We start from the raw sequence: 24,493 nt of genomic DNA, 5'->3' as shown, positions 1-24,493 counted from the left end.
CCGGCAAGTTTGGTTTAAATAGGCAACATGTGCGTCTGCTCCCAAGGAGGCCTGTAGGGAAACACCAAGGGTCTTTACTTTCTCTGACACCTTGACTGTGGTATTTTTTAATTTCAAATGCCTTATAGGCTGGGTCAAGTTTGGATCTTTATTGAGTAGAGCCAAAGACCATGAGTTCCGTTTTCCCTCTATTGAGGCACATCCAATTGGACTTCATCTATGCCTTAATGTAGATATAGATGGTATTAAGTTTGTCATTGTCAGTAGTGTGGCAGCCAGTTAATTCCATAACTAGCTACGTGTCATCTGCAAAATTAGTGAAAAATATACCCATGTTGCTAAGGAGGGTGCAGAGACAATGCATGTAGATATTAAAAAGAAAGGGGGAGGAACTGGCTCCTTGGGTTACACCACAATCTACTGGTTGAGGGTCTGAAGAGTGTTCGCCCCATTGTATCTTGGAACGCCTATTACCAAGAAACGAAGAGATTCAATCAATGGCCTCTTGTGAGCAGTTTTCTGCCTTGTCAAGGGCCTCTGAGCTTCTGGTGGTCCAGCAAATCGAAAGCTGCCGAGAGGTCTAGTAATATGAGTAAACCTGATTTACTCCTGTCCATAATCTCCAGCATTTTAGTCTGAAGATCCAATAATGCCGATTCAGTTCCATGCGCCTCTCTGAAGCCGGATTGTTGGACATGCAGAAGATTGTTTTGATCAATGTATTTTTGTAACTGTCCTGTGGCAACTTTGTCTATGATCTTTAACAAAAAGTTGCAGTTGGTAATAGGACGAAGGTTTACTGGATCGCCTTGGTCTAGACCAGGAATTTTTACTAAAGGAGTGACTTACCATATGACAAAGAGGAGGGGCGAATAGTTCGGCGTTGTCTAGAATCAATTTTGGAGGTAAAATGTTTTCTGTACATGAAGTGCATTTAGTTGCTGATAAAATCTTCATCATCTCCTCTACAGAAATTGGGGAGAAGTGAAATTACACTTTTTCAGAATAATTTGGTTCTAGAACAGTCATGGTTTGATGGTTCATAGTTGGTTATAATACATGATCTTATACTTTCCCTTGCCTGTGATATTTTATTAGAGAAGGCAGTTTGGACAATCTCATTCTCTTTGGGTGGGTTGAAATGGAGGAGATAGTGTTGCCGGTTTTTCAACAGATTTAAGGATCTGAAACAATTTGCCTGTCGAATTGGATGCAGTGGTAATCTGATCATTTATAATTTTTATTTTTTAGCTAATGTCACCTTTTCTTTGTACAATTGATCTAACTTTTTCCAGATTTCCAAGTAACTTTTCTTTTGCTGCGGTGAGGCATTTAGGGGCACCAGAGTCCTTGAAGTAATTTCTTGGTCAGCAACTTCCTTCTGTGGGCCACAGTGTTTCTCCACCACTTTGCATTGTTGATCGTGAGGTTCTAAAATAGAACTCTAACTTATACCATGTTTGGCCTCCTACCTCAGGTTGCGACGGGTCCCTTTCCTCCCAGGCAAGCTCAACATCCCACCAATAAACAGGTTCAGCTTTGCTGTTGTGTATGGTTTTAGTACATTAACCCATTTCTATATACTGTCTCCTTCGAATTTGGCATCACAGCAGTGGAATGAGTTGTATTCCATTTGAGGACTCCAAAATACATTTCCTTTGCTTCACCCCAATCTCCTTAGACATGTGAGAAACAGAGAAGGCATATTGTCCTTCCAAAATGTTTGCAGCAAAGCTTCCTGTTAGGGTGAGTGATGAGAGACTCAGTTTTACTGTAGCTTCTCTGCCGTCAGGGTGACGTGTGTCATTATGTGACCGAAAGGGAGCTGCGGCTCTGTAACACCGATTGGTGGGCCCCACTCCCACACTATGGGAGAGCCATGATGATGATGATGATGATGATGGTGGTGGTGGTGGTGGTGGTGGTGGTGATGATGATGATGATGATGATGATGAGCAGCGAGGTGTGGCAGGTTGCCAGGTAATCATTTCTTTCTTGGTGTTCAGTGTGACCGAGATGCCCAAACAAAACGGGTGGGGCGGGGGGCACTACATTGAAGGTGTGATTTCTCATTTTGGAGAGAGCAAACCTGAAGGCAGTATCACGGGAGGCCAATAATTCTTTGCCATTGGCAGGGGGTTGGGGCGGGGGGTTCTGGCTAAAGGATTCAGGTGCCAATCCATGCAATCCACTTTGTGCATGTATCCCTCATACCACCCCTCTGCTTCAGATGCGTTCCTGGTCCATGGGCCCAGGGTGTGGGGTAGAAAATCTCAAGAGGTACAAAATTAACATCCAGATAACATAAAAATGTAGATGGACTACTATCACCAACGTCTTGCATTGTGCCTCTGGGAACCATAGAGAGCTTGAGCTTTGCTCTTGTCATCTGTCAGATGTTTCTCAGAACCCCTTGCTGGAATATTTCACCATTGTTGATAGTTACCAAGCTACAGTTCAATATTATGTGTCTCATGACTTTTCAGTGGAAGTCATTGTTATGGTGATATCCAAAATCAACCTGATGGTGGATTTTGGAAGTCCAGCCTATTATGGTGAACAGGAAAGACACTAAATTCTAGCCAAACCCAATCAAGGTAGGTAGCAGGAGCGGTAAGGCTTAGATGTATGGAGGCTGTTTGAGCGTGGTCTAGGGCTACAATAAGTCCACACAGAACACCACCATTAATTCCAGTTAAATAGCTAAGTACAAAAATATCCATTGATTTATTAGGCCTTTAAAATCCACACCAAGCAAATGAAACCTCTTGGCAAATATTGTCACACACGTAATAGAAAGCAGATATAAACATTCACCCTTGGGAAGATAGAAAGCGTTTGATTCAATAACCAGTGGAAACCAGGTGAGTACTCAGATGCATAAAGCTCAGTAGAAGCACTTTAGAGTAACCATATAACAATCATCTAGCACTTAGAAAAGTCCAGCCCTAAGATGATTTGGGGCCTTGTGCCCTAGAGTCACTGCAGCAAAACAAAAGTGGTGCTAGCTGGAAGGGTTATAATTAATCGTGACCCCTGGCATTGCTCTGGGCAACCCTCCGGGCCATCGTTTTTCGCCTGCCACACCATTACAAAAGGGGAAAGGCCATATGCAGATCGGGCTTGGTCCCACCCCAAAAGGGGCTAGTCCAGCCCAAACTACTTGGTCACGTCCCTTCTGCATGAGACCACAAGCATCCCCAAACATATTTCATCCTTGTTGGAGTTAGTCACCAGCTCCAAAGTTATGCTTTTCAGGTAGGTTTACTATGTGATTGGATAATGCCAGTGATTGTGACTCAAAGTTCAAAAAGCTTGAGTAAAGTTTAGGTAAGTAACTCTCCCAATCCCACTTAGCTAGGGTAAGACTACAGAGGGATCCTTCCGCTGATTATCACAAATCCAAGTCAGGAAGGAGAGAGATTGCCACAGGGCTTTACACCCATGCAACCGTAAGTAGGACAGGAGTAACCAAAAACAGGTAAGTTAACATGCCCCCTGACTCCAATTTCTCCAGACACCATTGCTGAGGTTCTAGAATCTGTTGGGGACACAATATTCTGTGATTGGTTCAGTTGAGGGAGGGTCAGGAGTCACGAGTGCAAAGGTCACCTTTGGACACAGGATTTAGTTTTGTTTGGTTGTGGTGCTTGAGTCTCAGTCTCAGGCACCTTTCAGCTGAACACCCCTGCAAACAAAGGATGAAGACTTCTGTAGCCAGGCGACCTCCGGACACCTTCAGGGAGAGAAGAAGAGGATTGCAACGGAAGTTAACACGATCAGGCTGCGACGGGCGATCTTCGATGGATGAACAAAAGCAGTCCCTGCACGCTGCTTCTGTTGTTGCAAGAAGGCTGAAAATGCAGGAGCAAGTCTCTTGTAGTACAAGCTGAGATACTCAAAGTTTCAAGGAGAGAACTGTTAAAACCAGCAGTTGGTCCAGGGCTACTTCCGAAGGCTCAGAAGGCATGGTTGTTCCCATCGGTCATGGGGTCAAAGCACCAAAGAGGGTCTTTTTGTAATCGGCCAGAGGAGCAGGGCTTCACGTGGACTTCATTTGATTTGGTGTTGGACCACCGCAAAAGCCATCCTCAGGTCGTCGGCAAGCTGCTCTTCTTAATAGGGGTCTTGGCTCCAACAATGATCTGTGAGAATGGCTGCATGGGTCCTCCTTTTACCCAGGATTTGCATGGAAGTTCACCCAGGTTCACCAATTGTAATGATTTGCACCATTCAAACATGCACTGGCTACCCAATCTGGCCACATATTCTTCTGAGCACCAGATAATTGAGCACCTGTATGTGGACTGGTACCAGTCAGTCGCAGCCCCCACCTCTGCGCGCGCACACGCACCTTAGCATGTGAAATCAGCAGCTTTCCCTGGAAAGGGCATTCCATGTAAGGCATTGCTGGCTCAGAGGGCAGGAAGAGGGTCAAAGAACAATGTGGTCAAAGGACAGGTTAGATTTCTAGCCACTTAGAAGCCATTTACAGTAATTGAAAAAGTGCATGACTAAAAAGTTCAAAAATGGTAGGAAAATATCCACTGCCACGAGCCCATCCTGGACACATTGCATTTGTAACACAAAGTTTACAAAAGAAAATGATATAAGGATACAAAATATCCTTACTGCACTTCAATATAGGAAGGTTTGTGCAGTTTTAAAAATGCAAGAAATCCATATAATGATATGATAGTTTATTTATATAGCGCCTATACACAATGTGTTTCAAAGCGCTTCAAGGCAGGGGAGGGAACAAGGGAAAATACAATGACATTCTTACAGGTCATGAACAGTAAGGATGTGAAATTAACTATCATACTTGGCCTAACGACATTTCAGATAGTGCAAGAGCTAAGACATAGAAAAGGAAGGGAGTGGGAAGTAAATGGAAACAGACAGGCGACTACCATACTAGGCCGGACAACATTTCTGGTAGAGCCGGAGAAAAACCAAAGGTAAGGGAAAGGGGTGCAGAAAGGGAGGGGAGGAACAAAACAAGCGACTATCGCACTAGGCCTGACGACATTTCAGATGGTGTTGGGAGTGGGGGGGGGACAAGTAAGGGGTGGGGCTTAGTCTCTCAGCAGTCAGTCTTATGGGTCAGCCTCCCCATCAAAATTAGTACAGCGCAAGGGAAGTAGAGCAAAAGTATTTACTTGCCTCCAAAAAGACAGGTCAGAAGTCAATACAAAGCAAATAACAAGGTGTCCCATATAGTCTATAGGAGGAAAGAAGGAAAAAGAAAACCTTTCCTAACAGTCATACACAAAGTTAACTAATGTGTCCCTTGCTATAGTGTATGGTGTTCCCCCTTTTAACAGTCTCTTCATGTGCTGCTACACTTCAAGCAGTTCTGATACATTTTTATTGTGGCTGTATCAGTGACAAGCTAGGACAGCATTTTAGGGAGTAAAGGGCTTCATGTTTAATTTGGGTTTCTTAGTACCTAAATGGCCAACTTGATTCCCTTAATCTTGTGTTGTTTTCCTTAACAAATAGAAACGCAATAAAAGGTAATGGAAACATAAGTAATGTTGTTTTCTTTAACTGTTTTGTTGGCATTTCTACTTTTAGAGGGGTAGATAATCTAGATCTCGTGCATTATTACATGAGTTTGAAAATCACCGAAAATACCTTGTTAGGAAATTTGTGGGTGTGGCATGTTTGTCCTTTTTTAAATAATAAATGTCTCGTGCAGATTAGAACAAAACTCATGCAAACAGTTATTGAAAGTATGCAAAGTGCATTGTGCAAAGTGTTTTGGTGAAGCAGCCGACATCCCGTTTTTGTGCTTTTGGAAGTGAATTCTTTCTACCTGGAGTGGCCCTTTAACGATCTTCTGCTACAAAACGGACACTCTGTGTAATGTGTTTTGGAGTAAAGTGTTTTGGTGTAAAGTGTTTTGGTGTAGTGTTTTGGTATTTGGGAGCGAGGGGAGAGGCAGGCAGCAGGTAAATTGGTTTACCGGGAAAAAATCACGTAAAAAGTACCATAACTACTGCTTCTTTGGATGTCTTGCCTTTGCTTTCCCATTTGCACATCTATTATTTTTATGCAGTTTTATAATGTGGCATCTCAATTGACAAGTATATTGTCAGTGTGCTGCCCCTGGTTTCAAAGATTATAAAAGCCCAAAAGCCTTTTGCGCAAACAGCAGTGAGACACGATCAAGGCTATTAAAACCTGATAAAATTGTTTGACTGCTAAGTGACGCAGGTCACGTGGGGATATTCTGGGAGAATTTGCGTTTGCTAGAACTGTGCCATAAGCCTGATGCCTGGAAAAACGGCTAACAAAGGCAGAACAACAGGACAGAGACAGATCAAGCCATACATAAAAAATGCTGACTACCAGGTCACGGAAAGTGGCGACAATAAGTGAGAGAGCCACGGAAACCGATGAGTAAAAAAACAATGATAAAGTTCTAATAGAAGAAATTAATCATGCCTTTTTTCATTGTGAAGCGGAAGCAGGTCAAGCACTCCTTCTCCCCCTTCTGCCCTACAAACAGAGCATGTGGGGGAAGAGTCAAAATGAATTAGTAGACCGCTCTGGTTTGGATTTTGGCAGTATTGTTATGTTATGTTACTTTGCATTTATATAGCGCCTTATGTACCATTGGTATGGTCTGAAGGCTCTGGTAGGTTGAACGCCCATGGGAACCGGAGTTCAGGTCAGTAGAGTCAAAGGTACGTGTGAGCACCGGATATGTGTGCAGCTGGTGTTGCATTCGTGTAATAGCTGCTTCTTAGTGGTAGGTGTGGTGGTTGAGAGATCAGGAGTATGTGTTCGTTCTGGCAGGATTTATCGTATTGATAACAATTGTTTACTTTCTTTGTTAAACATTACACAATACATTACAATCTGGGATACATAAAACCATGACCGTAATTCAACCTCAGCAGTCAAGACCCTTGGCAACCGAGTCTTTGCCTCAGTTACCCTGCTCTGCCCGTCTCTTGCCTCCCCCCGTCCTTCTTTTCTCCACCTCCCACGAGGTCTGCAAGCATACAAATAATGTCAGCAACTCCAGTTTTGGACCTGGATTCTGACGAAAATGGGAGCTCTGAAAATAAGGGAGACATGAGGAACTCGGATTTAACAGAACATGGCAATATTAGTAATGTAGGTTTGAAAGGGAATTTGGGCACTGCACTTTGCAGTGAAGATTTTATTGAAACTTTGCAGCGCCATCCTACAAGAGGTAAATTCGCAAGGTGTGGCTATTGTACATTTAACCAAGGAGGTGGATAAGGTGATGAGGGAAGAAACCCCTGATGCCCCCCCACATCCCCTGCCCCTCCGCCCCAACCACTAGATAGTTCAAGAGACTTTGTCTAACTTGATGCCAAGGGCATCTGCCCCCATTTTGGGTGGGTGGGGGGGGAGATGGTAGTCGAGCCAGAAATAGAAGAAGACTCGACTATTTTACAGACCAGAAAGCAGAGGAGGAGGGGATGGCAAAGTGCTGTCACGGGGGCATACAGGGCCAGCTGAAGTGAAGAAACCAGTGCTCCATAATATTCAAAAAGACTCGCTCAATTTTACAGCTAATGTGCCGTCAGGCCCAAGATCACGAAAGTCTAGGAAGAGAGACTCCAGATGTAAGAAAAGGGCCATATCTGGGCCAGGCACCTTGTCCAGTTGGTTACTAAAGGAAAAGGACGAAGTGACTATTGAAGAAATTGAGAGCAACAATTCTGTTATCTCCTATGCACCATCGCAGCACTACACAAGTAAGGCATTGGGTTCCGTGTTTGTGCCGGAGGCGTAAAGTGAGAATACGGACATAGACGACTCAAAGGTGTAAGGAAAAGACTGTGACAGTGACTCCGCCCAAGAGGGAGTTGGGATATTAAGATCTTTCCAATTCAGGCCGTATCTACTGAAATCAACAATCGCAATGGTCTCCTGCGTACTTTGCATAAAATCCTGTTTCTAAGAGTGCTTAACTCAAGTGATTTCTAGTTTATTGAACCCTTAGTGTGGAAAAAAGGTTTAATTTTTCGAATCCACTGCGCTCTACCAGAAATGGCCAGCCTAATACGCTCATACCAATCCACCCTGTTAAAGTTAGGATTTTTTATTATAAAGAGGGATTGGGGGATGAGACCCAGGGGTGTTGAGAGATGTCGGAGTGGGGTACCGGCTGGGCGCTATGTAAGGGGCGGAAAGCCGGTGGCACTTCAGACCCCATTGGATGAAAATGAAAAGGTCTGGGTTTGGCTTAAGGGCTTTCTTCAAACAAAGGGAGTAGAAACCAAATTAAACATCAAGATAATGTGTTGGAACATTGGGGGCGGGGAGCACGAACAACTGTTAGATGTCATGACAGTAGAAGTCTTAGTTAAAAATGGCAAAGGCCTTGGAAAAACTGCTCCTGAGAAATGTGCCACCTAGCTCGGCCAATTTAGATTCAATACATGCCTGCATTGAGGCTATCTGTTCAAAGTGGGAGGGAGGTGTGAGGCTGGAAGTGATTTTGGCGTGGGGAGATTTAAACGCACATTGTTTCAATTAAACTTTGAGTGCCGGTAGGGGCGTGGCTATGCACCGAGGAAGATGGCCGTCTAAGAGAGCCACTCCGGCTCACATATAATGCTAATATTGCATTAGGTCTTTTATTTTTATATTGACTTACCTTTTTTTTTATGTTCCTTCCCTCGTGGCAACTGCGAACGGGTTGGTGGAGTTTCTGCGGCGCTCCGGCGTTGTGAGGAGCTTCTTTGGAGACCGGGTTGCATCATGAGGAAACACTCCGTGAACAAATCGGAAGTGCGCCGCCCCTCATGTGGAGAGGTGCAGCGCCGCGTTGCATGTGACGCGCCGGCTTGGTCCTGGTTTCACGGGCACCATCTTGCTGTTAATGCCACCTCGTGGAAAAAGGGAGGAAAGGCGGAGAAAAATTAATTTAACAGCTAAATAAGGAGCACAAAGAAGTGAAGACCTAGAGGAGTCTTATAAGAGAGAGACACAGAAGAAGGGAGAGGAGAGAAAGAGGAAGAGAAAAAGGGTGAGAGCAGGAAGTGGGGGAGGTAAGAAGGGGTGAGAGGAATAAGAGGTTAAAGGAAAGAAATGTTATAGTGAAAGACAAAAAGTGAAATATACTGTTGAAAACCAAGATCTCTGCACTAAATAACAAATACGTAATACTTCTCTCCTCTAAATTATATAAAGACTTGCCACTTTATTTGCTAACTACATGGCTTGGACTATTAACCCCCAACTTCTTCGCCTCCTCATCGATGGATCTCAGCTCAAAGTTTTCTTTTCTTCCTTTTTATATTCGTTTTTTTTTAAGTTCACGGCTCTTTCTGTCTGCTCCTCTCCTTATTTGATACTGCACTGGAAGACTGCTTCTGGATTCCATCACGTTATCATAAATGCCTAAAGGATCTCCTCAAGCTTTTAAGCTTCCATAGTATACGCCTTATTATTCTATGGCCTTCCTTTTTGTCTCTTTATTTAAGAGCAAGACAGTATGAATAATATGGATGTAATAATTGCATACTATGAGACATTATAGAAAATAAGAGCTATTGCCAAACCCTTCCAAGTTAAGAAGATATTCAAGCATATGACAATAAGGCGGTCATACAATTGAATACAAGCTGAATATTGTTCTGACATATACCCATCGTCTTCAAATATTCGCCCTAGTTAAACGCCCCAATAACAAGTCTCAGTCAATAATCACCAACAATGGCAGCTAACAAAGCAAATGAAAAAATGCATCCTCTGCAAAAGATGCCACCTCCTCCTCAACAAATCTTAAAAGACAAAAAAGTAACTCCCCACCTCCACTTGGCATCGCTGATCCTGCTATCAAAGCCATTCTGGCAGAAATCAGGGCACTTAAACCCTTTATAGAAACTACAAACACTAAGCTACAGCAATTAGATGAAAGGTGGTTGGGTGTCAACAACAGAGTGGAGGAGGTGTTCTTGAAGATGTATCCCCTAGAGTTGCATAGTTAGAAAAATCTATTAAAGATCTCCAAAGGCACAACAAAGACTTGGAAAACCGCAGTAGGTGCAATAACCTACGCATCTCAGGCTTACCAGAGGGGCCGGAGGGAACTGACCCCATTGTGTTCCTGCAAAAAATTCTTGTACCAGCCATTCTACATTTTCCCCTTGGAAACCACTTTTAACATATAACAGGCTCACATAATTGGTCAACCTACAGTTTCTTCTACATCTCGTTCGCTGCCCAGAACTCTCATATTTTACCTATAGGAATACTCTCTACTACAACTTATTATTTCCACAGCAAGGGAGCGCAAATCACTCATTTGGCATGGTAGCAAGCTATTTATTTCACAAGATGTGGCCAGAAGCACGGCTCAAAGAAGAAACTTTTTCTATCCTTTCGTCCTGCTCTAAAGCAACTAAATATCCGCTATGGTTTATACCACCCATGCTCCTTCAAGGTAACACATGAAGGTCGCACAGCTGTGTTTGATGATTCTGCCGATTTTAGGTCCTTCATACAATCCATAAAAAGCAACGGCATGGACACCTCCTCTCCTGCAATTGCCTCAACATCATCTACTACATGAAATCTTGACCTCATAACATGTATACATGGTTTTCTTTTTTTTTTTACCTTATTATTTACCTAATGCAATCACTATCCTTACTTTAATAGATTGGGGCGGGTGCTCTTGTGGTGTTCCTCTTCCACTGTTGGTCGTTCTTCTCCTTTTGGTGACCCAGTTGGCATTACCTATCCCTGGTTTATCTTTCCTGCCGGTTCCTTCTCCTATGTCCTGTTTGATCTCTAAAACCATTCGTATTGCCTGAATCGCCTCCGTTTATGATCAAGCTCCCTTCTCCCCTCCCTGATCCTCAATGTTCTATCCTCCTGTATCCTTGTTTGGTTATATATGTTTTAACCACATTATTAAGAATTTGATTCTATTATTGCACTACAGCCATAAATTGGCATGCCTATCATTACGTTTCTGATTAAATGATCTTCAGGTGTATGACATGGAGCATCAAAGGATGTAAGAATCCCATTAAAAAATGCAAAGATATATCTCATCTGAACAAATATAAGCCAACGGTTGCTTGCCTACAAGAAACTCATTTATCCAACAAAAAAACAATGAAGCTTAAATCCCTCTGGGTTAAGGAGGCCATTTTTAGTCATGTTATATCCAAGAAAAATGGAGTTGCTATATTAAGTAAAAAACAACCCTTCAAAATTCTTGACCAAGATGCTGATCCGAATGGTAGATGGGTATGGGTAAAACTTTTAATCGACTCTACGCAAGTATGTATCCTTAAAATGTATGGACCCACACTACCAGAACCCCCCCTTTTGGATCTCAATCAAACAAATGATACTCAAAAAATAACTTCAGCAATTTGATTATGTGCGGAGATGTTAAGCAGGTCCTCGACCCATTTTTGGACCGAAAATCCAGCTGCATGTTTAAATCAAATAAAACCCCAAGTCCTTTGTTAATTGCCTAGCGCAGGCGGGACTAATTGACACATGGAGACTATCCCATCCTACACAATTAGACTATACCTTCCATTCACCCCCGCACAATACACTATCACGCCTGGACTATATCTTTCCAGTCAAAACCCTCTCTGGGTCCATCATAGATTCTAAAATCTCTATTATATCAGTTCACGCACCTGTTATCACATCCTTTTGCCTCACAGAATTAAACAAAACTGCTACTAGATGGAAACTTAATAACTTCCTTCTACATGATCCACAGTTTAATCAATCAATTCAATTATTCATCCAACAATATTTCACTGACAATCAGGACTCTGATACCTCTGTTAATAACTGGGATGCATTCAAAGCTGCTTTAAGAGGTCACATTATGGCCCTCTCTCGTAGGAACAAGAAACTTAGGAAAAACACCTGGATGATCTTTATTCCAAACTCACCCAAGCAGAGCAATGCTACTATTCATTCAGATACTAGCTCGACAAACTTACGACTAGCAATAAAGGTACGTTTCGAAATTAATAAAGAAATTACAGAACTTGCGGCAGGTACAATACTTAAATACAAAACAAAGATATATCAAACATCAAATAAAGCGGGCAAAATGCTTGCTTCTTACTTCAAAACCAAAGAGGAAAAATGTCATATTTCCCATATTAAGGACACTCAAGGCATATCTCATCATCGTTCTGATGAAATACTCTACTGCTTTAGGAAATTCTACACCAATCTTTATACTCCAGAAAGCTCTATTCCCAATGATAATATTGAATCCTTTCTTGAAAGTATCAGTCGTACCTCATACCCTCAAATAGACCTTTCTCACCCTGATAATATTACTTCCTCAGAGATCACTAAAGCCATTCACAGCCTGGGTAAAGGGAAAGCACCCGACCCAGATGGACTTTCCACCGAATTCTACATCAATCTATCTCAAGTAATAACCCCAAAACTTAACACTATTTTCATACTTTATATCACAAAAATCATCTTCTGGTTCATTCTCTGAAGCTTTACCTATCATTTTCCCTAAACCCGACAAAGACCCTTCCCTCCCCAGCAACTATCGTCCCATTTCCCTTATCAACATAGAAAGTAACATTATTGCTAAAATACTAGCTAATAGAATTGAATCCTCACTCCCAATCCGGGTAAAAGCGGATCAAACTGGTTATGTTAAAGGACGCACCATATCCTCTAATGCTAGACTTCTACTCAATGCCATCAAGCTAGCAGCTAAGGACAAAAAAGATAGACAAGGCTATGCTGCCATTGCATTGGACGCAGAAAAAGCTTTTGATCGTGCGGATTGGAACTTTATGTTCCAGACCCTAAACTGGCACGGATGTGGTGAAAAATGTATTTCACTTGTTAAACTCCTTTATTCAGCCCCTAAATCCTCTATCTATTTAAATGGCCAAACATCCTCCTTTTTCCCTTGCTTAGAGGTACACAGCAGGGCTGCCCCTTCTCACCATTATTATATATTCTTTCACTCAAACCGTTATTGGAATCAATAAGATCTAATACAAATATCCTGGGATTCAAGCAGGTGCTGCAATTACCAAAACAGCAGCATATGCTGACGATATTCTTACTCTAATTAATTAAAAACCCCAAACTTCATCTACCTAATCTCCTTAATGCTTTTTCTGTTTGGTAATGTTTCAGGATATAAACTAAACGGAAAGAAATCAGAAATTATGCCCTTAAATACCTTCTGCCTCATACATGACATTCATATTTTTAGTCTTAAATGGTGTAGTAGCTCCATCAAATGTTTAGGACTTGGTTTTGCCCCTACATTTCAAGACACTGTCAAGCTCAACACCAAGGCATTACTAGACACTCTTAAGGACCTAACATCCAAATGGTCCCCCCTTTACCTCTCTTGGTGGGGACGTTTGGAAACGATTAAAATGATGCTGTCCCTTATTGTACATTACTACCTTCAGCTTCTTTCCGTTCCACTGTCTTTCCTTTTTCAAATCTATATATTCCATACTACTAAACTTTCTTTGGGAAGTTGGAAAAAGTAAAAGAATTGTGCTAACCAAACTTAAAGCACCTTATGAAATGGGCGGTGTTAGATTTCCAGACTTTAAGCTATATCACTCTGCATTTCTCATTAAGCAGTCTCGCCAATGGTTCACAGATCCTGAATTCGCTGATACCCCTACATAGTGCACATTAGAAAAACACTCAGTTCATCCACATAACATTACTGATTATATATACATATTTAAACATACCTCCAAGAACATCTTGGACTCTATTAAAGCATCCGTTACAGCCCTACAAACCTTTCTCTTCCCCCATACCAAAACTCCCAAAAAGTGCCTTTCCCCTTTACTATGTTACAACAAAAATATAGTAATCAATAACAAGGCCCTCAACCGTAAAGCATGGATCAAAAAAGGAATTAGATTCATCCAACACATTGTAGATGGCCCTTCTATTCTCTCCTTCCAGCAATTCACATCCAAATTTACCATCCCCAAAGCTGATTTTCAGTACTACAATAAATTAATCAACTCCTGTCTTGATGCACTTAATCACTTTTCCAATGAGATTCTTTCTCCGGATGCCCTGAGACTACTACAGCTAACCATGACTTGTGATGTGAGAGCCTCAAAAATATATAATATGCTCACCTCAACATTTAATGTCTGTTCAATTCGGCTGAAATGGGAATTTGACTTAGGATGTATGTTTGAAGATCATATATGGTTCCGTTTGTTCTCCAAAATTAAACACATATCAGTTTCAGCAAATATAACACAACATTATTTCTTCTTCATCATCCATAGAGCATTTATGACTCAGGCTAAACTAGCTAAGGCTAACCCAAATCATGATGCTAAATGTTGGTCATGTGACATGTCTCCCGCCACATATATGCATATGTTCTTTGAATGTTCATATATCTTCAGATTTTGCAAAGATATCTGAAGTTCATTAAGCTTATTTTTTCTGTGGATGTTCCGTTATCCACTGTGAATGTATTTTTAGGAAGTCTGACCATAACATATATTTCTCCTGACTCAACCAGACTATACGATTTATTCATCTGTATAGCCTTAGAATGTATCACAGCTGGAAAGACTTTTGATCTCTTTCTACCAGAGGATGGTGGAACCCTATGTCATACTCATGAAATGTGCATGGCTAATAATTTCAATAAAATTCCTAAATACAATGCAAAATGGTATTTTCGAAGGGATTGTGTCCTCCGACGTATTCCTTATCTTTGATCATCTCCCAGCTTGCTGGGCTCGGATTTTTTTTTTAGAGGGTGCTGCGCGTCAACGTCCCTCGAGCCGATGTCCCTCGACGGCCTCTGTATCGGCGCTAATGTCATAACGCGTATAAATAGACTTGTGCAGCGTCCGTTGCTCGGTTCTGTTTTTCCGTGCTTCGTGGGGCCTCAGAATATCGTTGCTCAGTTCTTCAGCCAAATATATCATTATTCCTTGTGAAAACCGACTCGTACTCGATGGCTTCCTCACCCGAACTGACGACTCCACGGTCCGGCTTCAAAAAATTTCGAGACTGTGGAAAGAAAATGTCGTTGACGGATCCTCACAGGATCTGTTTATGGTGCCTGGGAATCGAGCACCATTGTTCGGAGTGCGAGGACTGCATGTCCATGATGGCAGTTAAAACTTCTTCTAAAGTTTCCTCGGCGGAGTCGAGACATTCGTCTCCTCGCCATCACAAAAGACATTCTCGTTCTAGGTCTCGAAGCAGTTCCCATCACTCTTCGAGATCTAAGCATTTAAAAAAGAGACGTTGAAGATCCCCTTCCTCGTCTTCCGTTTCCCCAAAAAGGGTCTCCTGTCCCACAAAACATAGCTCTCAGGCTGAGTGGGAGGAATTCAGGAAAAATATGCTAAGCGTCTTCGAGGAAGCGGCCTCGACCCCCTCGAAGACTGCTGAGGGTGATACCCTGGGTGAAAGACCCGAAAAATCAAAAAGCCGCGAGTCGCAGCACCCGGCGAAAGAAGCCACTCGAGAGCGTCACGAACCTGCAACTCCTGCACCAGAGGAATTTACCTCTGAGGAAGGTAAGTTGAAAGACCTCCATGAATCCCTACAGGAAGCAAGTGGGTTGGACACTTCCCCAGAAGTGGAATTTGCCACACTAGACCCAGGGGAACATGCTGAAACCCCTTATAGAACCTTGATGGCAAGGATAATAGAGTTTATGGGGTGGTCCACACCCTCACCTGCTTTTCAGCAAGATGACCTCACAGACATCTTGGTCAAAGGTCCACAGGAGGATCCTGTGGCGCCATTTCATGCAGCATTACAAAGGAGAATATTGGCAAACTGGGAAAGGCCTGAGGTAATCCCGGCGGTTAACAAAAAATTATCAGCTAAATATAGGGTGTCTTCTGCTGAGCCTGAGTATTTATCCAAACACCCAACTCTGGAGAGTCTGGTTGTTCAGGCAGCTACTTCAGCAGGTAGTAAATCTGTTTACCCCACAGGACAGGGATGATAAGAGATATGACTCTATGGCCAAAAAAGTATTTTCCGCATGTAGCATGGCGTTGAAATCCATCAATGCTACTTGTACGCTCGCAAGGTTCAGCCACACACTTTGGGAGTGTGCTTCATCAGTGGCTGACTGCCTCCGAGAGGAAGAAGAAAGGGAAACGTTCCTAAACATCATCAAGGATTGTAAAGACGCTATGTGCGAATCCCTTCAAACTGGCATCGATTCTGCTGACAGCATCAGCAGGGCCATGGCGGCAAGTACAACAACCAGGAGATTTGCTTGGTTGCGAAAGTCTGGTTTTGCTCCAGATGTGCAAAGCAGACTCTTGAAAATGCCCTTTGGCGGCTCTTCTTTGTTTGGTAAGAAGGCGGATGACCGTTTAGAAAAACTACAAACATACTACAAAACTACAAAGCAAAATCCCTAGGAGCTGCAATCCGTCAGACACCATATTGCCCCTGAGGAACCTCTTGGAGAGGTAAGTCCTTTCGCTTCTATTCCGCATTCGGAAAAGGCAGAGGACAGCCGGTTCAAAGGGGTCAGAAAAAATTCACCCGAGTTGGACGGGGTAAAAATACAAAAGCCGCAGCAGCAGCAGGTGCCTCTTTAACCTCGGCATCTGCATCAGCCGCCTCCAAACCGTTCTGAGGACTCTCTTCACAAAATACCAGTAGGGGGCGGGTTAACTCAACATCTGACGGAATGGCAGGCTATTATGTCAGATGCTTGGGCATTGGAGACAGTTGCCCAAGGTTACTGCCTGACTTTTCTACGCATCCCTCAGAGTCATCCACCGGGGAACAGCTCTCTGAAAGTTCCAGATCCGCTCCTCTTGCAGGAAATTGTAGACCTGCTAGAGAAAGGTGCCATAGAACCGGTACCTGTAGCGGAGAGGAACAAGGGCTGGTACTCCCCCCTACTTTCTCATACCGAAGAAAGACGGAGGACTGAGAACCTATCTTGGACTTAGGAGAATTGAACAAGTTCCTCAGGAAGGACAAGTTCAAGATGGTAACTCTCTCTCAGATCCTTCAGGCCCTCCAGCTCCAGGACTGGCTGGTATCTCTGGACCTCCAGGATGCTTATTTCCATGTGCCAATCCATCTCAAACACAGGAAATACCTGAGGTTCGCAATTGGCGGCTCTAATGATCCATTTCGAGTTCTGCCATTTGGGCTGACCTCCGCCCCGAGGGTCTTCACCAAGCTAATGTCGCTAGTGGCTGCACGTCTACCCCTACCTGGACAATTGGCTGATCAGAGTTGTATCTTCGGAACAAGCTCAAATCCAGCTAGATTATGTCTGCCACTTCCTTCACAAACTGGGCTTCTCCCTCAATTTAAAGAAGTCACAGATGATACCATCACAGAGACTCCAGTTCATTGGAGCGGTCCTGGACACTTCCCTGGGAAAAGCCTCGCCACCAGAGGTGAGGGCTCAAGATATTCTGCAGATGGTCACCAAGTTTCAAAATGCCCAACGTCTCCCAGCCTTCGACTTTTTGAGGTTGCTAGGCCTCATGGCATCCTGCATCTTCCTTGTGCCAGAGGCTCGCCTGAGAATGAGTTCTCTTCAGTGGGCACTGAGAAGTCAGTGGTCGCAATTCTCAGGGAGAATGACGGACCTCCTTCAGGTTCCGGACAAGGTGGCTCGAGACCTTCAGTGGTGGGCCTGCCAGAAAAACATCTTGAAGGGGGAACTGTTTTGGCTACCATGGCCAGAGATCACAGTAGTCACAGATGCCTCACTCAGGGGTGGGGAGCCCATACCAACGACTTGACCACCAGCGGTCGTTGGGCTCCATCGGAGTCCAGACTACATATCAACCTGTTAGAGCTGAGAGCAATCAGACTAGTGCTGAAAGCTTTTCTGCCATCTGTACAGGGGAAAAATGTCCTGATGATGACGGACAACACAGTGGCCATGCACTACCTCAACAAAAGAGGAGGCGTAGGATCACTGCCACTGCGCAGAGAGGCAATGCAGCTCTGGTTTTGGGCAATTCAAGAAGGAATCTCTCTGTTGGCAGTTCACCTAGCCGGAGAGAAGAACTTGACGGCAGATGCTCTGAGCAGGCAGGGCACAGTCTCCCACGAGTGGGAACTAGCTCAGGAAGTCCTTCAGGAGATATTCGCCCTTTGGGGAACCCCTCAAGTGGATCTGTTTGCCACCAGCACCAACAGAAAGTGCGATCTGTTTTGTTCAAGGGAATTTCCCCCGAGAGGAGCTCTAAGGGACGAGTTCGTAGTGGACTGGGAGTTTCCACTCCTGTACGCGTTTCCACCAGTCCCTGTCATTCCTCAAATGATCAGGAGGTTTAGAAGATTCCAGAGGACCATGATCCTAATTGCCCCAGACTGGGCCAGGAGAACGTGGTACCCGGACCTTCTGGACATGTCCATCTGCCCTCCAATTCGTCTTCCACTCAAGGAGACTCTTCTCTCACAGAAGGGAGGTCAGGTTCTCCATCTAGACATCAGAACCCTCAACCTTCACTCCTGGCTTCTGAAAGGTTGAGATACAAGGATTGGGACCTCCCTGATGATGTCATGGAAGTGTTGCTTTCGGCCAGAAGGCCAGCAACAAAGTCTTTATACCGCTGCCGTTGGAACAAATTTTGCAGCTGGTGTAGAGAAGAGAATATCGACCCCTTTTCATGTGGTACACCAACTGTGTTATCCTTTCTACTCTACTTGGCAAATGCAGGCCTTCAAGTTGGCACTATCAAGGGCTATCTCGCAGCGCTATCGATCTTCAAGCGCACTGCAGAGGAGCCTTCGTATTTCAAATTACCCTTAGTAATACAATTTCTAAAGGGATTAACTAATGTCTACCCTCCAAGACCGTTCCAGGTCCCTTTATGGGACTTAAATTTAGTCCTAAATTTCCTGATGGGTACTCCTTTCAAACCACTCCACTCTTGTTCGCAAAAATTTCTCAACCTTAAAACTGTCTTATTAGTGGCTTTAACATCTGCTAGAAGGGTGAGCGAATTACAAGCTCTATCTTGTAAACCCCCTCATACAATTTTTCATAAAGACAAAGTTGTCCTACAGGTGAAGCCTAATTTCCTCCCAAAGGTGGTTCCTGAATTCCACATCACTCAGAAAATTACTTTACCTTCATTCTATCCGCCTCCCCATCCGGGGAAAGAGGAAGAAATGCTACATAGGCTGGACCCAAGGCGGGCTTTAAGCTTTTACATCTGCAGACTTGCTAGGATTAGGCAAGCAGACCAACTGTTCGTAGGTTACTCAGGGCACAAATTAGGACTACCGATAACAAAACAAACCATTTCCAGATGGATTAATTTGGCCATCCTGGAATGTTACAAACTAGCAGGGAAAGAGCCTCCTCAAAATCTTAGGGCTCTTTCAACCAGGGGAATCACAGCCTCCTCGTCCCTCCAAAGTAGGGTTCCAGTTCGAGACATATGTGCGGCAGCCACATGGTCGTCCGCACATACCTTCACAAGATTTTACAACTTGGATTCCTCCTCTAGTCAAGAGACTAGATTTGCAAAGCCGTACTACATTCGGTTCATTCCTAAAAGGAAACATGGCGTTTTACTCCCACCTCCAATTACACACCACTGCTATGGGAGTCTATCAAAGATAAGGAATACGTCGGAGGACACAGTCCCTTCGAAGAACAAGTTACTTCTTACCTTGTAATGTTCTTTCGATGGGATGTTCTTCCGACGTATTCCTTATCGCCCCTCCCATCCATCCCCGCAGTAATACTTCCCTTGTGATTGCAGCTTACGCTCCTTCAAGGTCAATAACCAATTCATGTAAAACAACTGTTAACGTCAAAACGAAACTGAGCAACGGACGCTGCGCGAGTCTATTTATACGCATGATGACGTTGGCGCTGATACAGAGGCTGTCGAGGGACATCGGCTCGAGGGATGTCGACGCGCAGCGCCCTCTACTGAAAAAAAAAATTCCGAGGCCAGCAAGCTGGGAGATGATCTATCAAAGATAAGGAATACGTCGGAGGAACATCCCATCGAAAGAACGTTACAAGGTAAGAAGTAACTTGTTCTTTTCATCCGTTACCTCAACTGTTTGAATGCAACGGCTCATGGCTCCTGAACCTATATTCTCATATGTTATTTATTAGCTAGATGATTATACTTATATTCAAATGCCTGTTTTATATTATGATTGTAATGTTTATAAAAATTTGATCAAATAACTTATTATACCCATCTTCCCCCCCTTACCCTTCTCCCATCTGTTTCTTGTACATCTTCTGTCTCCCAGTATGTCTCCCCAAATTTAATTTCTTTTCCCCATTAAGCTATTCTTTACAGACCTGTTACTATAATCCATGTTCAATTGGTACTACTTCTATCCACTATTCTTTTTCAAATATGCATAATTATACAATTTGTTAAATGATTGTTTTTGGTATTGATCAAGTTCTTGCTTGTTAATATTTTCAATCTCTGTTCATCTTTTATTGTTATTAACTCTGCTCAAAGTCTTTAACTTGCTAACATATGTAGTATTATTTGTATCTAAATAAAAATTATTAAAATAAAAAAAAACTTTGAGTGCTGTTTATCTGAATGTGTGAAGTAAGAGTGAGATGCAGCAGAAAAGGAGTAATCGTAATGGTAAGAGTTAGGTGGAGTTCATGAAGGAGTGGGAATTGATGTTGATGAATGGGAGAACCAAGGGGGAATGTCCAGGTACCTTTACCTGGAAAAACAGGGGGTTGGGGGGGAGGAGGGGGGGGGGGGATTCGGCCAACCTTGGATTATTTTTTTGGGAGTAATGCAATTTTGGAGAGGGAGCCTTGGATATTTAAGTCTTTGTAGAAAATAGTGACCATGCAGTACGCACTCTATCCATAGTCGTATGAGGTTAATGGCAATCTGAAGATCAACAGGGGTTTGGACCAAAATTGCATAGGCAATCGCATATATTGGTCAGCTAAGAACTTAAATAAGGTTGTGGGAGCGGTACTGCAGGTAACTTAGTATGAAATTGATAGATTGACTAATTGCATACCCGATGAAGGTGCTAGCATATGGCATCTGTGCATGCGTGGGGCCACACACGACAAGTTCGAGTAAGAGACATCTTAATATTTTCGATGTTGCAATCTGAGGTGTGAAACGCAGACTAGGAGCAGTGAGGTTGGCCAGGAACTCTGAGCAACCTCTGGAGGAAATATGAGCTAGAGTACAAACAGAGAAATGCAGGTACCTGAATTGGCTTAGGCATTGGAGGTTTTGAATCAAAAACGTGCAATGGCAAAGAATGTTAGGGGTATTGTGTAGAAGAAATATTCATACAATATGGCAAATTCTATCTCGGGCCAAGAGTGACTGTGTAAAGAAGATCTTAAACCCAATTAAAGAAGACATATATTTCTGCCACTTGAATAAGGGTGAGGTGTCAGAGACGGTGTCCCCGTTGACCTTAATAAAGGAGATTGATGGCCCATAGAGTTGACGCAAGAATCCCTGGAGGATGCCATTATGAAGATGAAAAGCTCAAGAGCCTTGAGCCCTACTGGTCTTGCTAATCTGGTGCTGAAAAAGGTGCCAGAGGTTTGGGCAGAAATGCTACTGGTTCTGTTTGTGAAAGTGTGCACTAATTGTGAAAGTGTGCACTAATTATTGTGTTCCAGATGGGTTTTCGTGCAGGTTCATAACCACGCACAACATTAGGCTGCTTGACAGATTTATGAAGGCTGCAGTGGGCAAGAATAGACCGGCATTGTATTTGACATAGGTGGACTTCAAGGCTGCATTTGATCATGTGTATCGTGAATTATGGTGAAAACTGGCAAAGATGGGATGCCCGGATTGGTTATTGTATGCATTAAGGCTTCTGCATCTGAATACGACAGCATGTGTACGCCTAGGTAATGGAGGGTGGAATGGTAAGGTTGATTGCTATCAGAAGGGGAGTCAGGCAATTTGTGTGCTGGCTCCCCTGCTGTTCAGTCTACCTGACAGACCTTCGACCTAAGCTTTTAACAAAATCCAACTGTCTCCCCAAATTGGATGTCGAGCATATTGCCAGCATGTTACATGTGAACAATTTGGTTTTCCTGAATCGTACCTATAGTGGAATGAGAAGTACGTTAAATGAGCTATACAGCTATGCATCAGAGAACAGGTTGATCAGAAATGTTCAAAAAACCAAAAGTATGTTAATTACTGGTAAAAAGGTACACACGTTGTCCATGATTACAGCATTGGCAGCACAGATTATGTAAATAGTTACATGTACCTGGGATTAGAGATGTGCAGTGACAACTGATATCGGCTCAGAAAGGACACACAAATAAGGAAAGCTCAGCAACTAGTGCTCCTCTTGGATACATTTGCTAGAAAGACAATGCAACAGGCTTTCTCATCTCTTTTCTTTGACTTCTTTCTTTCTTCCTCTCTTCACTTTCACCTAGGAATCTTGTAAAAATTGTGTCTAACACAATTGAATCGGGTAAAAAATAAAATTAAAAATGCAATGGGCTACACAATTGAGGGGATTTTAACACCCTTCAAACAGTGCTTCTGCCCGATGGTGTTCTATGGATTGGAGGCACTGACGATGAGAGATGTGGGGTGGTTGAATCAGTTGAAGGGTCTATTTTGGCGAACGTTTTTCAGCTTACCCCAGTCAACCCCTATGGAATACCTGTGTCTGAAGCTGGGAATTGTATCCCCAAGTACTCAGTTGCTCAAGAAGAGGGGGGGACTTGGATATTAAGTCCAGAACAATGCCGGAGTGCCCAGTTTTGAGGGAAGTGGGCTGAAAATATGGGGCTGAGGAGGCGTCTCATGGGAAAAACTTTGAAGAACTAAATTTGGCCTTCTTCAGTTCCATAAACTGGGGCCCCCGGCACAGACTTTGGACTAATGTGCTAGCAATCAAAGATTCAGTGCATAAGAAGGCAAATATGTGGGACTGGAATGAAAATAATCTGCATTTATCAAATTTACACAATTATAATGCAGTGACATAGGTATCCCATCGATACTGAAAACACAGTGGTATCTGCTGCAAAGCCCGAGTCCTGCAGCAACAAATTTTATGTTAAGATTGTGGATGAATCAACTCCCCCTACTTACACCTCAAGGGGCAAGGTTAGGCATACCCCGGGATAAGCGATTCTGTTGATTGTGCAAATTCTCCAACCGTCCAAATCAGCAAAAAGTGCTCACGGAATGTAGGACGTTGGGTTTGGTATATATGAGCACATTGGATAAATATGTACACAATTACGACACAGTCTGATACCTTCTGGACTTTTTGCCTAAATTCGGAACTGGAGACATTGCACTTTATTGGGTTTGGCATTGGGTGGAAATATGGATTAAACAGGGTTCTTTTACTATTTTATTTGCAGGAGTTTTAGCATTGGATCTGATATGCTTTTACGATATTTTAATGGCAAGTAGAGATGTGCTGAACTTCTGGTGATGAAATATGGTATTTGTAATGTGAAATAGATTTAAAGTGGGGGCATTTTTTAAATCTCCTTTTATCTATTTTATTGGAGATATGTTTACTACACGGTTTTTATTAGGGTTAATTTCCTAAGATTATACATTTTAGGCAGGTTAATAGTTTTTTAAGTCGTGTTGATCAATTGAAATCTTAATTGGAATTGAAATTGGAAATAGTTATTGTAATGTGTGAAATTTCTATGAAATGTTTTTAAAACTTGAAAATTTTGTTAAACTTCTTTTAGCACTGAATACAAATAGTACATAGAAATATAAATAGAACGTATACAGAGGATCGATGCAACTCTGGCAGCTTTATTCTGTAGTCTTCTTTTGTGTTGTCCTCTTCTTTATGTAATTTCACTGTTCTTTTCTCCATCAGATTGGACGATATAAAAATGCACACTCGATCGACATCACAGCCTTTCAGGTTTGTTTTTTTATTCTCCATTGAGATTTTGTTCCATGCATTTTCTCTCTAGGAATTTACACCATGCCTCTGTCTTCCTCTGGTCTGAGACGACCTGTGGGAGGCAAAGGTAATGCCCATTCATTGCAGTAACATCATTTTCCACTGGTGTGACTTCAGAGTAGGCTAGTCCAGAATTTGGAAATATCAGTTTTTGCTAATAGTTTCCAGTGAACGCCATACATAGCAAGTGAATATAGAATCTTCTGGCATAAATTAAAGCGTTGCATCCATTTATCTATACCTTGACTATATGGCTGAATGTTGTGTGATAATGATATCAGAAGGTATACGATCATGACTGGAATGCTTGTGTGAATGCAGTCCCCTAGGTGTTCTACTGTAGACATTTGGAAGGATGAAGCCTGGATGGTGAGCACCGGTGGGCCCTCCTCTGTATATACTTATGTAACTTAATAAAGGACTTATTGAGGATTTACCCGAGTCTCCCAAGTTTCTTTGTTCGAACACTGGTGACGAGGATGCAATCCGAACTCTGTGTTTCATCACAGAAATGTAGACCAAATAGTTGAGTTTATTTGATGCTATCTGATACTATGGG

The 24,493-nt window shown here is 42.9% G+C and overlaps 1 protein-coding gene across 6 annotated transcripts in view; it reads left to right on the top strand.

Moving 5' to 3' along the window:
• CDC14A (cell division cycle 14A) overlaps positions 1 to 24,493 on the top strand; it is a 1,359,412-nt gene that overhangs the window by 912,787 nt on the left and 422,132 nt on the right. For all 6 annotated transcript variants that reach the window (XM_069641577.1, XM_069641576.1, XM_069641579.1 and 3 more), the window contains one exon: positions 23,845 to 23,892. In XM_069641577.1, the coding sequence (XP_069497678.1) occupies positions 23,845 to 23,892 (48 nt within the window). The remainder of the gene's footprint in view (positions 1 to 23,844; positions 23,893 to 24,493) is intronic.

This window comes from Ambystoma mexicanum, chromosome 1q, assembly GCF_040938575.1.
Source record: "Ambystoma mexicanum isolate Mex_15411 chromosome 1q, UKY_AmexF1_1, whole genome shotgun sequence".
NCBI lineage: Eukaryota > Metazoa > Chordata > Amphibia > Caudata > Ambystomatidae > Ambystoma > Ambystoma mexicanum.
The sequence above is the reverse complement of the archived record's forward strand: the minus strand, read 5'-3'. Positions and strand labels throughout refer to the sequence as shown.